At 33.7% G+C, this 13,283-nt stretch overlaps 1 protein-coding gene across 4 annotated transcripts in view; it reads left to right on the top strand.

Moving 5' to 3' along the window:
• Positions 1–12,100, top strand: part of SAXO6 (stabilizer of axonemal microtubules 6) — a 31,480-nt gene extending 19,380 nt beyond the window's left edge. For all 4 annotated transcript variants that reach the window (XM_087935583.1, XM_026699918.2, XM_087935581.1 and 1 more), the window contains 6 exons: positions 151–420; positions 2,036–2,160; positions 2,542–2,675; positions 6,035–6,281; positions 6,899–6,967; positions 9,561–12,100. In XM_087935583.1, coding sequence (XP_087791709.1) covers positions 151–420; positions 2,036–2,160; positions 2,542–2,675; positions 6,035–6,281; positions 6,899–6,967; positions 9,561–9,676 — 961 coding nt within the window. In that variant the 3' untranslated portion in view covers positions 9,677–12,100. The remainder of the gene's footprint in view (positions 1–150; positions 421–2,035; positions 2,161–2,541; positions 2,676–6,034; positions 6,282–6,898; positions 6,968–9,560) is intronic.
• Positions 12,101–13,283: the final 1,183 nt, after the last annotated feature.

Below are 13,283 nucleotides of genomic sequence, written 5' to 3'. Positions count from 1 at the left end.
AATTTGCAGATGAGTATAATTGAAAGATAAATGTATTTAAGTTGATATAACTGCGATTACTCATATTTTTGAGGAAGATCCCAAATATTTCTGACAATATATAAATGGCTACTAAATCTTATATATAACAAATTGTTATTCTTTATTTAGGGTCCCTGAAAACAAACTATCTTCAGGTCTTAAAATATTGGCACAATCTGCACAGTTGCAGCAAAATAACATTGGAAATTTAGGTGTATCAGATGCTTCTATTATTCCTGTCAAGCGATGCCTAGTTTGGGATGAATCACATGATGATGAGCAACAAGAAGATACATCACCTATATTAGGAGAATGCAAAGAAAAAGAAAAGCAAGAAACTGATGAAGTTAAAGAAGTGGGAGAAAATGGCAAGGATGCCAGTATAGACAAACAGCAAAAGTAAATATTTGAAAGATTATTTTTCCTGTTTGAAATTACGGGGCTATTTAGTTCTATGATTAAACAACTCTTACTGTGTTTCCCCAAAAATAACATTTCGTCTTATATTTTGGGGGGCTCCAAAATAAACACTAGGGCTTATTTTCAAGGAAACAGGGTTTCAGGGTGATCAGCCCAGATGGGTGCCCATCTCCCAGCACGCGCACAAGATGTAGCAAGCGTGCAGTGATGGACGGTATCCGGCGACACCTGCAGACCGCTGGTCCCTTGATCATTGCATTCAGGCTGCATAGCTCACACAGTGCAGGTGAATTGTTCCCTTGCCCAAGCAACAGATGCAGGGAGGCAGGCGATCTGGATGTGCCACACGGGTTGCAAGAAAGTTGAGAGTCAGTGGGCTGGAGTGGGTGGTTGGCCACGGGAAGCTCATCTTCACACAGCAACACCAGTGGCAGATGGAGGCAGAGGCGTTGGGTGGAAGGCAGACAATCCCAACGCGCCATGCGGGCCGCAGGCAAGCTGAGAGATGTGAAGAGGAGCCTCCTGTGGCTGGCTGCCTGCTTTGGCCCACTGACTCTCAGCTTTCCCACAGTCCAACTGATGCAACCAGATAGTGTGCCTCCCCCCATTTCTTTATCTGCTTGCTGCTTGGACGGAATCAGCTCACCTGTACTGTGCGGGCTGCGGCTGCTGCTGGACACCATTAGCCTGCAGCGCTTGCCGCCTCCTATGCTGACCACACCCAACCCTTCACTAGGGCTTATTTTTGGGGTGGGGCTTATATTAGGCACACACTTAAAAATCAAGCTAGAGTTTATTTTCAGAGTCTTATTTTGGGGAAACACAGTAGCTGGAGCAATGTTAATTTCGCCATTAATGGGGAGCTCTGATGCATTGATATAAATAAGATTAGATATATTATGTCAAATAACTTGAGCTAGAATTTGTGTATATAAATTCTAATAGGTAATATACCTTAAGCAAATATTCAAATAGCACACTCATTCATATATTGTTTTAATTCTGATTTGCAAACATTGATAAAGCAACCTTTTTCTGATTTGAATGCAGCTATAAATAATGACTTACCTAAATTAAAGATGATTCACTGACTTAATCCAATGTTTTTTTAAAGTAACATCTGTTTAAACATATGAAGAAAAATTACATAATCATTATTTCATAGATATTTATTAAGATAAATGTATCATTTGAAAATTGTCTGGGATGACATTTAATAAGCATTTGTAGGACAGTAAAGTAACAATGTAAAAAATGGTTGCAGTTGTATTCTTCAAATGTAATAAAGGAGAAGGCACAGTTTAGAAAATGACAAGATCGATGATTGAAAATCAATCTAATTATTTCAATTGAATGACAAAATTTACTCTAGATTTTATAACAAAATCCCAAATAATCTTCAAAAACAATTATAAATTCAAAAAAAGAAACAGAATTCAGAGATTGGGGATAATAACTTGGAAACTCTGTTGTGGTATCTTGTTTGCGACTCAAATAATTCAGAACTTATGCTGACTCAGTATTTTAAATAATTGTTCATTGAATAATTATATTTTATGAAATTTCTTATTTATTTTGCCACGGAAAATGTAAGTTCTTCAGAAGGCAAGGCAGATTCTTCAGAAGTTTTAAGAGCATGTGGTAGGCTTCCAACTCCACAACTCAAAACTCTTGGTGGAATTCAAAGAACACATCATGATCTGACAACCCCAGCTACAGGTAAAAAGCCTGCTAGTTTTTATTTAACTTCCTAAAATGTGAATTAACATGCACCTTAAGAATTCATTTTATGTTAAATTAATTTTAATACTGGTAAGAGCATAAATTGTGATGATTAATTGATTAAAGCCAGTCTAGCCCAATATTCTGCTCCAATGTGAGTGTAGAAAATAAGGAAGTTGATAATCAAGGTCATTTTTACTCTCAACAGTAACTACCTAGGTGCCCCTGGGAAGTCTACAAGCAGAATATGAATTTAGTAGCCTCCCTTTTGCATTTCTATACTTCTACTGTATATTCAGGTGGTATAGTATTTTACATATTAGAGATAATATATAAAATATCCACAATTAGCAATCATATTCTTCATTTTTATTTTAGGAGGTGCTATTCTAGTATCTCCTCAGAAAGGGAAGCATACATCCTTACTGCAAATAGAAAAGGAATCTTCAGAAAAGCAGTCTTTGGCAAATAGTCAAGTTTCAAGAGAACAAATAAAAGGAAAAACTAACAGGGTAAGATATAATTGCTGTAATAAATATTTGTAACGTCCTTTTTTGCTTCCTATAAAATTTAAAATTGCAAAGGAAATTATAATTTTGTTAAATAAGAAACTGTAAAGTAGTACAGGTAGTTCTTGACGTATGACCACAATTGATTATAAGTCTTGATGATTGTAAGTCGAAGCACCCATGTGACTGGACCCGATTTTACCATAGATTTTATGGCAGTCATTAAAACTCAGTCATAAGTGGGTTTTTTTTGCCCCAAATGGACAAAAAATGTAGCAAATTGCAGTTTTGTTATTTTAGGATACTGCAACCAGTTGTAAATGTGAACTGGTTGCCAAGTGCCTAAAATGCAGTTGTGACCACTGTGGGGATAGTGCATCATTTTTTAATGACCCGAAGTGCTTTATGGACTGTAAAGCACCCTTTCCAAGGCCACCATAACTCCAAACTACCATTAAATGCCAGTTGTAAGTCGAGGACTACCTGTAGCACTGGGGAAATTATATATGGCTATAATGAAATCTGAAACAGTTTATTTCCTGTTTTAAAGTTGACTTAATTGATTAGAAATAGTGATATGCAGAAGAATGATTTAGGGAATAATGTGTATGTTTACTCCAACACCCTTTATCATAAGTCTCATTTTTTTAATCTTGGCAAATGGTTGTTGCTTTCCTCAAACTTTTGTATCAATTTATATTTCTTCAATATCTCACCTCTTTCATTTTGACAATCTCACTAAGTCTTAACAACTATGACCTTCTGAATTTTATCCTGGCTGTTAATCTATTTATTCTTCTTCCACATATTGGTTGCATAGTTTGATAGACATTTACTTTCTTGTTATGATCAAACTGCCTAAACAAACATTTTGTACTGGTTATAACCAGGAACCTATATCCATAGTACCATCAGCAGACATATACAACTGTCACTTCAGTATAACAAAATCAGCAGCACCATAAAAATCAGTTGATTTTGTTTCTTTTTTATTTATTCTTTGAAATAGACACACTTTTTAATCACATTTCCAAATCTTTCCATTTATCAATATTCCTATTCTTTTAATTTACTAAATATTTTTCCAACTTACATAAATTAATCCACTAGCTTGGTTTTATCATTTAGGTATATCTTACACTTATTGGCTCCATTTTCTGTGTCAATTATATTGATAAATTACTTTTCAAATGTAAACTTGTTGTGTAAACTTGTAGCATACTGTTTAAATCATTCAGGTTCTCAATAACATGGCATCATTATAGAAAAGTACATGGATTTTCACATTCCCAAACAAAATTCCTTTTAACGAACAAGCATTTGTACATTTACACGTTATGTCTTTATCAATAAATCATCCAGGGCAACTGTGTACTTCTGTTGGCAAAATAACTGTCTGAAAACTGAATAGAAAAGAACGAAATTGGTATGAATGGAGAAGGTGGCAAAAAGATTAAATTTAAAAAATAAACTTGCAGCTGATGAAAAAAATACTGCAGGGAAAAAGCTTTCAATATATCACTTTGGGAGAAAGCTGTTGACCCCTCCATTTTACCTCCAACCAATGACATAGGGTGGACATATGCACATATACATGAGAAGGAGAAATCTGACACACAGAACAATATTGTATTTAATTACATAGAAGAAAACAGGCTTTCTGTGGTCATTTCTGGTAAAGGAGCTGTAAAGAATTCAAAAAGCCATGCTTTTTCTAACTTGTTATTAACTCAGTCCCATTGCTGGAGTAGTCCTTTTCATAGCTTCCTAAACATTTTTTTTAAACAGCTCTACATTTTTAATGTCTTTTTAAATCTTAACTGTTCCTTGCTTTCTTTGATTACGTTCTTTGTAAATAATTTTTGTCTATGTGCACATTATGCACATTTCTCTTATGTTTACTTTTTGAAAAAATTCTTTTATATACATTTTATTCTCATGCAAAATTTCTTTAACTTCATAATTCTACTAGGCATCCTTATTTGTATTTCCGATTAGCATCATTCTTGGAGGTTTTCATGTCCTCTTTGCTTGAGTCACCTTTTTCATTCTGTTTGGAGATTACAGGTAGTCCTCGATTATGACTATTTGTTCAGTGACCATTCAAAGTTACAATGGTACTGAATGAAAGGTAATTACGACTGGTCCTTGAGGTTCTGGCTGCTGCAGTGCCCCCCCCCGATCACATGATCAAAATTTGGGCACTTGCAACTGGCCTGCATATATGACCAGTTGCAGCATCCCATGGTCACATTATGCTGCTCTGGTGTCTATTCTCCCACCTGCCTGTCTCTTCCTCATCTGTGCCTTTCCCCACTCCGTCCTCTTCCCTGGCTTTTGTTGTCTTTTTCTACTGCTGGTCTGAGTTTCAAGGCATGGGTGAGGGCACAGATCTGGGACATGTTGCACCAAGGACATGTGCACGTAGCTTCACTTGCCAGAGGGAGGGAGGAGGCAGTGGGTGGAATCCTATCCCACTGTGATCTCTACAGGCATCAACATTCCATGCATCAACATTAGAACACAGGGTTCCTCCAACTACTGTATCCCAGTGCCTTCTCCCCACCTCTGGAAAGCTGTCTTCAGCAAGGACCAGCAGTGAAAGGGAGAAGAAGTGTGTGTGTGTGTGTGTGTGTGTGTGTGTGTGTGTGTGTGTGTATCTCAGTTCATTGCAAAATCCATAATCCTTTTTGGTTATTACATATTCATACTCTGAAAAATTATATGTAATACAATGATATATTTATTTACTATATAAATTATAGCACACAACTACATGCAGGATTTCTGAAATCTCTACAGAAAAAGCAGTTACTGTAAGGCACCTTATAGTAAATAAATTATAAACAAAGTTTTTTAACAAGTTCTATTAGAGATAGCAAAACTTTCCAGGTTCACAATGCCTTTATTTAAAATTTGAAAGTAATTTATTTCAACCTTACCAGAAGTGTTTGAGTGCTGCTTTTATGATTGAAGTTTTCAAACTCAAAACAACTGTTTTGAGCACAAAATGTGGTTGTCTCAAAGCTTGAAAACCTTTTGCTAAAGTTGGAATAGATATTTCAAATTTAGATCAGATCATTTTGAATTTGAAACGGAGTTTTTTTAGCTTCAAATTTGGGATGAGGTATTTCATGTTTGAAAGACTTTAGAATTCAGAAAGTTTTGCACATCTCTTTGAGTTACTGATAAGGCATACAAAACAGAAGCATGGCTGATAGCTTTCATTTGATTACTTTAAACTGTTTTCACTTGTTAAAATACCAATTATTACGACGGCTTTTGGGGTGTTTTGTTAACATTAGGGATCATAGCAAATAACAGAATTATTTACAATGGGAATATTTGTTTTGGCATTTTAGGGTGAAGAAAAGACTGTGACTAATTCCCCAGCTGCAGGGCTAAAAACTTTGGATCCTTTGCCTCTACGAACAGATCAGTACTCCAATCAAGATACTTCTGGTACAAGAAACGGTGCAACATCAGTGCATTCAGAGCAGATGCCTACAGTGTCAGAAAGAAAGCTGGCTAAGGGTTCTGCTGTACCTTATTGGAGTCCATTGTGTCGCATTCAAGGAAGTCTCCGGGATCCAGAGTTTCAGCATAATGGTTGGTTTCCATCATACATCTTTATAGTTCTTTAGATTGACCTATTTATTTAAAATAACTTTAATATTTTGTTGCAATAACAGTAACCAATAACCAAATTGCAATAAATTGAAATATAGGTTTGCATCGAACAGTACTTGATAATGTGATTATCCTTTGAAGAATAATGATAAAAAGAAGAATATAACTTACAGTACATAGGCAGAAAGTTAGTTACTATTGGTTTTAGATTCAGATAAATGCTTGCAGCTATGTAGACTGGTTTCCTCAGTCTAGCGTCTTCCAGTTGTGCTGAGCTTTCAAAAACCTTAGAGCAACTTGTTACGGTCAGGTTTAGGAAATATGTGGCATATCAGGATATGATCCATCCTGGATCTATTTTGGAGTGTTCATAACTATTTTTTACTAAGCAGCTGGCAATGTTTTCTTTAAACAACCTATTCTGAAAATATAGTGTACATCATTCTGTCATCCCTATATGCTATCATATAGTGATATATATATAACATTGAGTCAAAATTTGCTATAATTTAGATAACATTCTAATTTAATTTACTTTTACAAAATAATGTATTTCTGAATTGATAAAATGCAGTAAATTATACTTTTTCTAATAGGTACTATTGCAAGCCCCAAAAGGAGCTGGTTACAGTTACCCCTTCAGGAGAGAAACTATCATGATGAAGGTTGGTTAATAAATTTCAGATATTGTTTAAATAATAAATAAAACATGTAGTAATAATTACTATATCTTGGTAAGAGATAGGCAAGACATACCTGAACAGGTACTGCTTGCTTACTACTAAAGTTAATGGAATGGAAGTTTCTTGAATAGCAAGGTTTACCTATTTTAGACATGGTTAAAATGGAAATTTTTCATTTGAAATGTTTTGGAATGATTTCATAACTCTTTTTTTAAACTAAGCATTTGAAAGCTTATTAAATTCTTAAGGATTACTAACTTTCATATATAGTTTAATTTTGTGATAAAAATATGGATGTAGCTACTGTCCAGTTTATCTTCTAACAAAGCTTATGGAAGACATTTGGAATCAAAATGTTTTCTTCGAAATAAAAAAAACCTGCTGGCTGATGGATACTTTATTTTATAGCATTCCAACTTCCAGGTTTTTTTTAAAACCTGAAATAATTTTAATAAATATGAAAAGGCAGAATATGATAATAAGAAATGTCCATGGGCACACTGGCACTCCCAAACAGCACATATAGGATTTCAATTACCGCCGGGAGTTTGACATTAATTTTAACTGATAGCCTGCAAGCTATTACAAAGACCGGAATAAGAAAAAATAAAAATAGTAGAATGCAAATCAGCCAAGATGCTATTGGATCCTTTTAAAGATAAAGATGGCACCAATGAGAAAATGATAGTTGAACAGTAGCTTCAAAATTGTGCAACAAAGAACATATAAAGTGGGTGAAAAAACTATCCTGCTCCAGTTTAAAAGCCTTCAAAAACTATTTCAATAATACCTTTTGACCATATGCTCTAAGATTGATATGTAAGATTGCTGAATTGCCTCATTTGGCAAGATTAGTCTTTTCTGAAAATAGAGCAATATAAAATGGGTGGCAGTGAGTTTAAAAATATTCATGAGAAGATAAAATTACTTTATACAGATTTGGCACAATTTTTATATCTGGAACTATTGGTGGGTTAGAAAATTGTGTCATAACCACTAAAGAGGAAATACAGTATTTGAAATGTAATTTTCTTTGTAACTTGGCATTTTTATGTACAGTCATGATTTCTTGCAGTAAAATAAAATCAACATTTGCTGATTTTTGCACTGCAAAGCATAACGTTATCTTACAGGGCAAATTGTTATGACTGCAATACCCCTAAATAAGAAAAGGGAAAATTTGACAATACTTTGCCTGAATCTGATCCATGCATCTGCATACACAAAATTTGTATGCTGAAAGAAAGAAAAAGAAAGATCTTCTGCAACTTCAGACTTTCTGACAATTGAGACTGGAAAACATGGGGCTTGTTCAAATTGTTTAGCAAAGCTACTGAAAATATTGAAACATTTTAGAATTATCAGATCCTTATCTATGCCTTCCATTTTCCTAAACTTTTTGTGATGATAATTGTTCAGACATTACAGGTCGTACGTGGGTTTCAGTGGCAATTGGGACTGGGATTGCTGTTGGCTAAGCGACGTCATAGCATAATCACATGAGTGCCTCACTTAGCAACAAAAATTCTGGCAGTTTTAGTTGCTGTCATAAATCCAAAATGTGTGGGTCATTAAGCAGGAAGCTGCAGGAGGCTCAGGTAAGGAGTGTGAAGAACTCCATGCGGAGACAGTGCTAAGAAAAGCCTGGTGCAGGTTATGAGAGCAAGAAGGCTGCAGGTCAGTGCTACAGGGAAGCCGAAGGACACTTACTGGTGCGACTTGCCATTTTTCCTGCAGCTTGCCCATTGACTTTTTGTGATGATGATGGGGCACAGTAAATATCTTAAGTGTGAGTTGCCTGAATTGTGACCATGTGACTACAGTAGTGGTAGAACATTTGGAACTTCCAGAACTGGTTACAAGTATCACGCATTCAAGTGCTGTTGCAAGAATTGTCAGTGAATGAATGGTCAATAAGTAGGGACTACTTGTATACCTTTGCTAAATAGGAAAGCAAAGATGACGAAATAATCAAGGATCATTAGCAGTAGGGCTTTCAGGATTTGAATATCATAGAAGTCAGGTTATTTTTAATGCACACATTTATTTTGCATAGTCCTCATGGTGAATCTTTATAATGTATGTTTGCCTATGGTGGTTACCAAGTTTTACTGTATATACCTTACAAGATCTGGCTCCATTGGACCATTATAATTCATCTAAATTGATTCTGTGTCTCTGTAGAACTGTGTTCAGAACCTTCTAGAATTTATCAGATTGTTCATCAGAAGTCCCCATGTATACCTGCAGCTAAATACAGTTTTCACTATTTTGCTTTGACCATCAAATCATTAGCAAAATATTTCTGATTGTTCTTCAGTTCTGTTTTATTTAAATGATTTCCCTCTCTTATTTTTAACTTTTTAAATATTCTCCAAAACATAATATTGAAGTGTTATTCATTGGCCCATTTTGTCCTCTCATGATAACCCATGCAGTGTAGTGTACGCTAGTTAGAGATCGCTTTCTGACTTTAGACAACGTTTATTTCACTAATGTTTTTTGCTATCTATATTTTGGGTTTATTTCATAATAACACTGATTTTCATATCATTATTGTTCCTTGTACTTATAGATGATGATGACAGACTGTCCCAGTTGTCTGCTCGATCTGCTGCTTCTGGTTCTCTTGCAGCTCAGGTTCTAGAACGAGCTCAAAGAAGAAAAGAAAATTTCTGGGGCAAGATGTGATTGAATTTTGCTGTGCTTGTAATTTGTTTTATAGTAGGGTATTTTAACTTTTGCTAGAAAAAAAATGTTAAATCCCGAGGGTTTTTTTTTTACCAATAAGGGGAAAGGATCTGATTTAAGAATGCTGCATATTCAAATACTCTTTTTTGACTTGGTTTAATACTCAAGTACTTGATTTGAAATATCAACGTATCCAAAATATGCATTCTACCTCACTCTCAAAAAAGCATTACAAACAAATAGACTACATCATAAGGTATTTTTACTTAATGAATTCCAAAGGGCTTCATATCACTTTTAAAAAGCAGTGAAATGGTGCCATATTATAAGTTTCAAGAAGTCCTTGATCTTATAACAGAAATGCAACATTAAACATAACCAATGAAAAAGTTATGTGAAAGCAAAAAAAGATGAAACAACTATAAAGGATTATTTGTGTTATTCTTATATTACTCAGCAAGCCTAAATATTTTTTTTAGAAATCTTCATTCATTACATATATATATAACTTTTAGTTGGATTATTTATTATTAATCTCTGTGTTCCAGCATGGACCATCAGTTTTTATTTTTGATAGATCAAATACAGTTTTTTTAAATTCTACAATACTAAACTAACTTTGCCCAATTGGATGATCTTTCAAGATCTCAAGACTCCTATACTTCCCAGCCATTAGGACCAATAGCCATGTTGTGGGGAATTCTGGAAATTATAGTTTAGAAAATTTGGGGAGAAACCAAGTAAGGGAAATTTTTAAAGCAGTTTCTATTATGAAGTTATCATGAACAATACAGTCACAAATATTACCGTCATAATCAATTTTCAAATAATTACTTTGGCATTTCAGTATTGCCCACCATTCTCCTTTACCTCAATATTTATATCATGATGACTAGCTTAAAACTGAAGTCTATTGCATTTCAGATTGTAATATTAACATGACTTAAATAATAGAGCACATGAGCATGTATTACTTGTGTGATAGTTCAAAATTTCAGAGAAGATGCATTCTTGGCAATCCATTTTCTTGAGTTTAAATCATAAGCTAGCCTTAGATTTTGTACATGAGAATCATTAGCCAAACTTAAGAGTAAAATTTGTTTTAAATATTATGTTTAGGGACTACTAATTCTTCCCCAAACTCTGGTAATTTGATAAAGCTGAATTAGGGATATGGTTCCCTAGCTGTTGGATACCAAGTTTCATAATTTGTAGTCAGTGTGACTATTGGTAAGAGAAATATTTGAATCCAGGAAGTTCTAGAAGCAATATATTTTTGGTCTTATACTTTAATAATTCAGAAATTTTCTTGATGTAATTATTGCATTATTGTAAAATATAGTTTTAAATTAGAATGAAAAATTATAGTTAAATATGCCAGATATAATTAGTTATTTTCACATATACTATTATTATATTAAAAAGATAGGATTTGTGCAAAAACCTTTGACTTTTCTGTAATATTTTAAACTTGGTTAGATTTGTGTGATAGGATTGTACATGCTTTAAAATTGAGTAATATTTTTGTATACCAAAAAAATCTTAATTAGAAATGTTTATATCTGTGCCACATTTTCATGTTTCTTGCAGTATCATTGTTTTAAAATAAATTTCAGTTAATTCAACATTTTGTTTTATTTTAAAAGACATATTCATACTATGTACTAATACATTTAAATTGTATTGAAACATTTCGAGAAACAGAAAATCTTGGTGTCTTCATTTGCATATCAATCCAGAAATTATGTGTAGGTCAGATAATTACATTTTCAACTCTGCAAAAATCAATTTTATGAGATAGGTTTAGTTGAGGAAGAAAATCATACAGGAATTTTTCAGTCATTACTTCATTTTGTTAATGTTCATATAACAAGTAATGACTGAAAAATTGCTGCTGAACCATTCAGTCTGGTTTATCTGAAAATGATCCCAACTGATTCATTAATGTAACAAATTGATTATCTTTGGAAATTTTGGTCTTTCACTTTGGGTCCAAACAAAGCAATTGCTTATTTTGAATACAATAAATGAGGGTTTTGCTTATTTAATTCTGTCTGCCAAACAGAATGAGTGTACCATTTTCTTAGCGCAGTGTTCCTGGAAATATTTATGTATTCAGATTTCTGGCACTCCTGCCTGTATTTAATCTCTCTAATTTGAATGAATATATTACAACCCAGAAATGTGGTTATGACATAGTTGCTGCATTGTAGCATTGATAATCATTCCATATTCTGGAAAGTTAGAAGAGGGGATTACATGATTCCTGGACACTGCAACAGTCATAAATATGAGTTGTCAAGCATTCAAATGTAAATCATGTGACCATGGGAAAGCTACAACAGTTGTGTGAAAAATGATAATAAATTACCTTTTTCAGTGATGTAACTTTGAACAATCACTAAATGAACTGTTGTAAGTCAAGGACTACCTGTATCATAAAAGTTCTCAAGAAACAGAACGCACACCACAAGTTATGAAATATACCCTTAATGGCTTTATTATAGGATTTCCAGAATGGATTTCATGCACATACTAAGAAAAATATTTTGGCCAATATGGTAACTAGTATGTGTTGCTACTAGCTTTAACTTTCCCTGAGCTAGGTATGGGGTAGGGACAGGATCCACTAAATGCTGAATTGTGGAGACATTTTTTTAAAAAAAATTAAGACAGTTTGTCCCTTTGCAATCTTCTCCCTGCAGCCCTGCTTTTAAATCCTGTGTGATATATAATATGGGATGTTTTCAATTTGTTATTTATTGTTATTTATTCATTAACCTTATATGCTGACCATTTTATTGTCAAGGGACTCTGGGTGGCTTACAGCATCATAAAAGCAAGTATACAAAACATTAAAAATTAAAATGAACAAAGGCTATTACGGTAAGTTTAAAACCAGAATAAAACAGGATGAGAGTGGGATATACTTCCTACTCCATTCACCACCTCTGACATAAGACACCCCCATTGGGCATCATCTTCTATTTCAAACCTGGAATTTTCAGTGTTTCTGTAAGAATAGTTCAATCCAAATGTATTTGTATTGGATGATGGTGTTTGATGGATCCATAATTGCTATCTGAAATATTTGACGAGCACAAAACAAGGTATCAAAAAAATAATTGCTTGGATTTAGTGAACTGGCCTCTTATCCAGTTGTCTCACACATGAACCTTCATGGGTTGCAGCTTTTTTGTTTTCCTCATCTTATTTTTCTAAATGAAAATGTAAGGTTGGAGTTACAACAATTTTTCAGAGATCCAAGATTGAAATCAATATTGAAAACAGTTAACTGTTGTTAGCCTCTTTTCTTTCAACAGTTTGTCACCTTTACTTTTCATTATCAAGAAATAATTTATATGGTATGAAGAAGGCTAAATTTTACTATGTAGCCTTTATTTTCTGATGAAAATCTTAAAATTCTTTTCTGATTATGTCAACATCCATCTTGAATATCCACATCAGTCCATGTCGAGTGAAACATTGGCAGTTATGTGCCTTTTTGTTTTCAACTTGTCAGATTAATTAACTCTACATATAATAAATTAAAACATTACAATTAGTTTGTATAATATTATTACCTTTTATAAAGTTACTGATTTGC

Source organism: Pseudonaja textilis, chromosome 5 (genome assembly GCF_049901715.1).
Source record: "Pseudonaja textilis isolate UNSWEBS1 chromosome 5, rPseTex1.2, whole genome shotgun sequence".
Lineage (NCBI taxonomy): Eukaryota > Metazoa > Chordata > Lepidosauria > Squamata > Elapidae > Pseudonaja > Pseudonaja textilis.
Note: the sequence above shows the minus strand (reverse complement) of the source record. Positions and strands in the feature narration are given on the sequence as shown.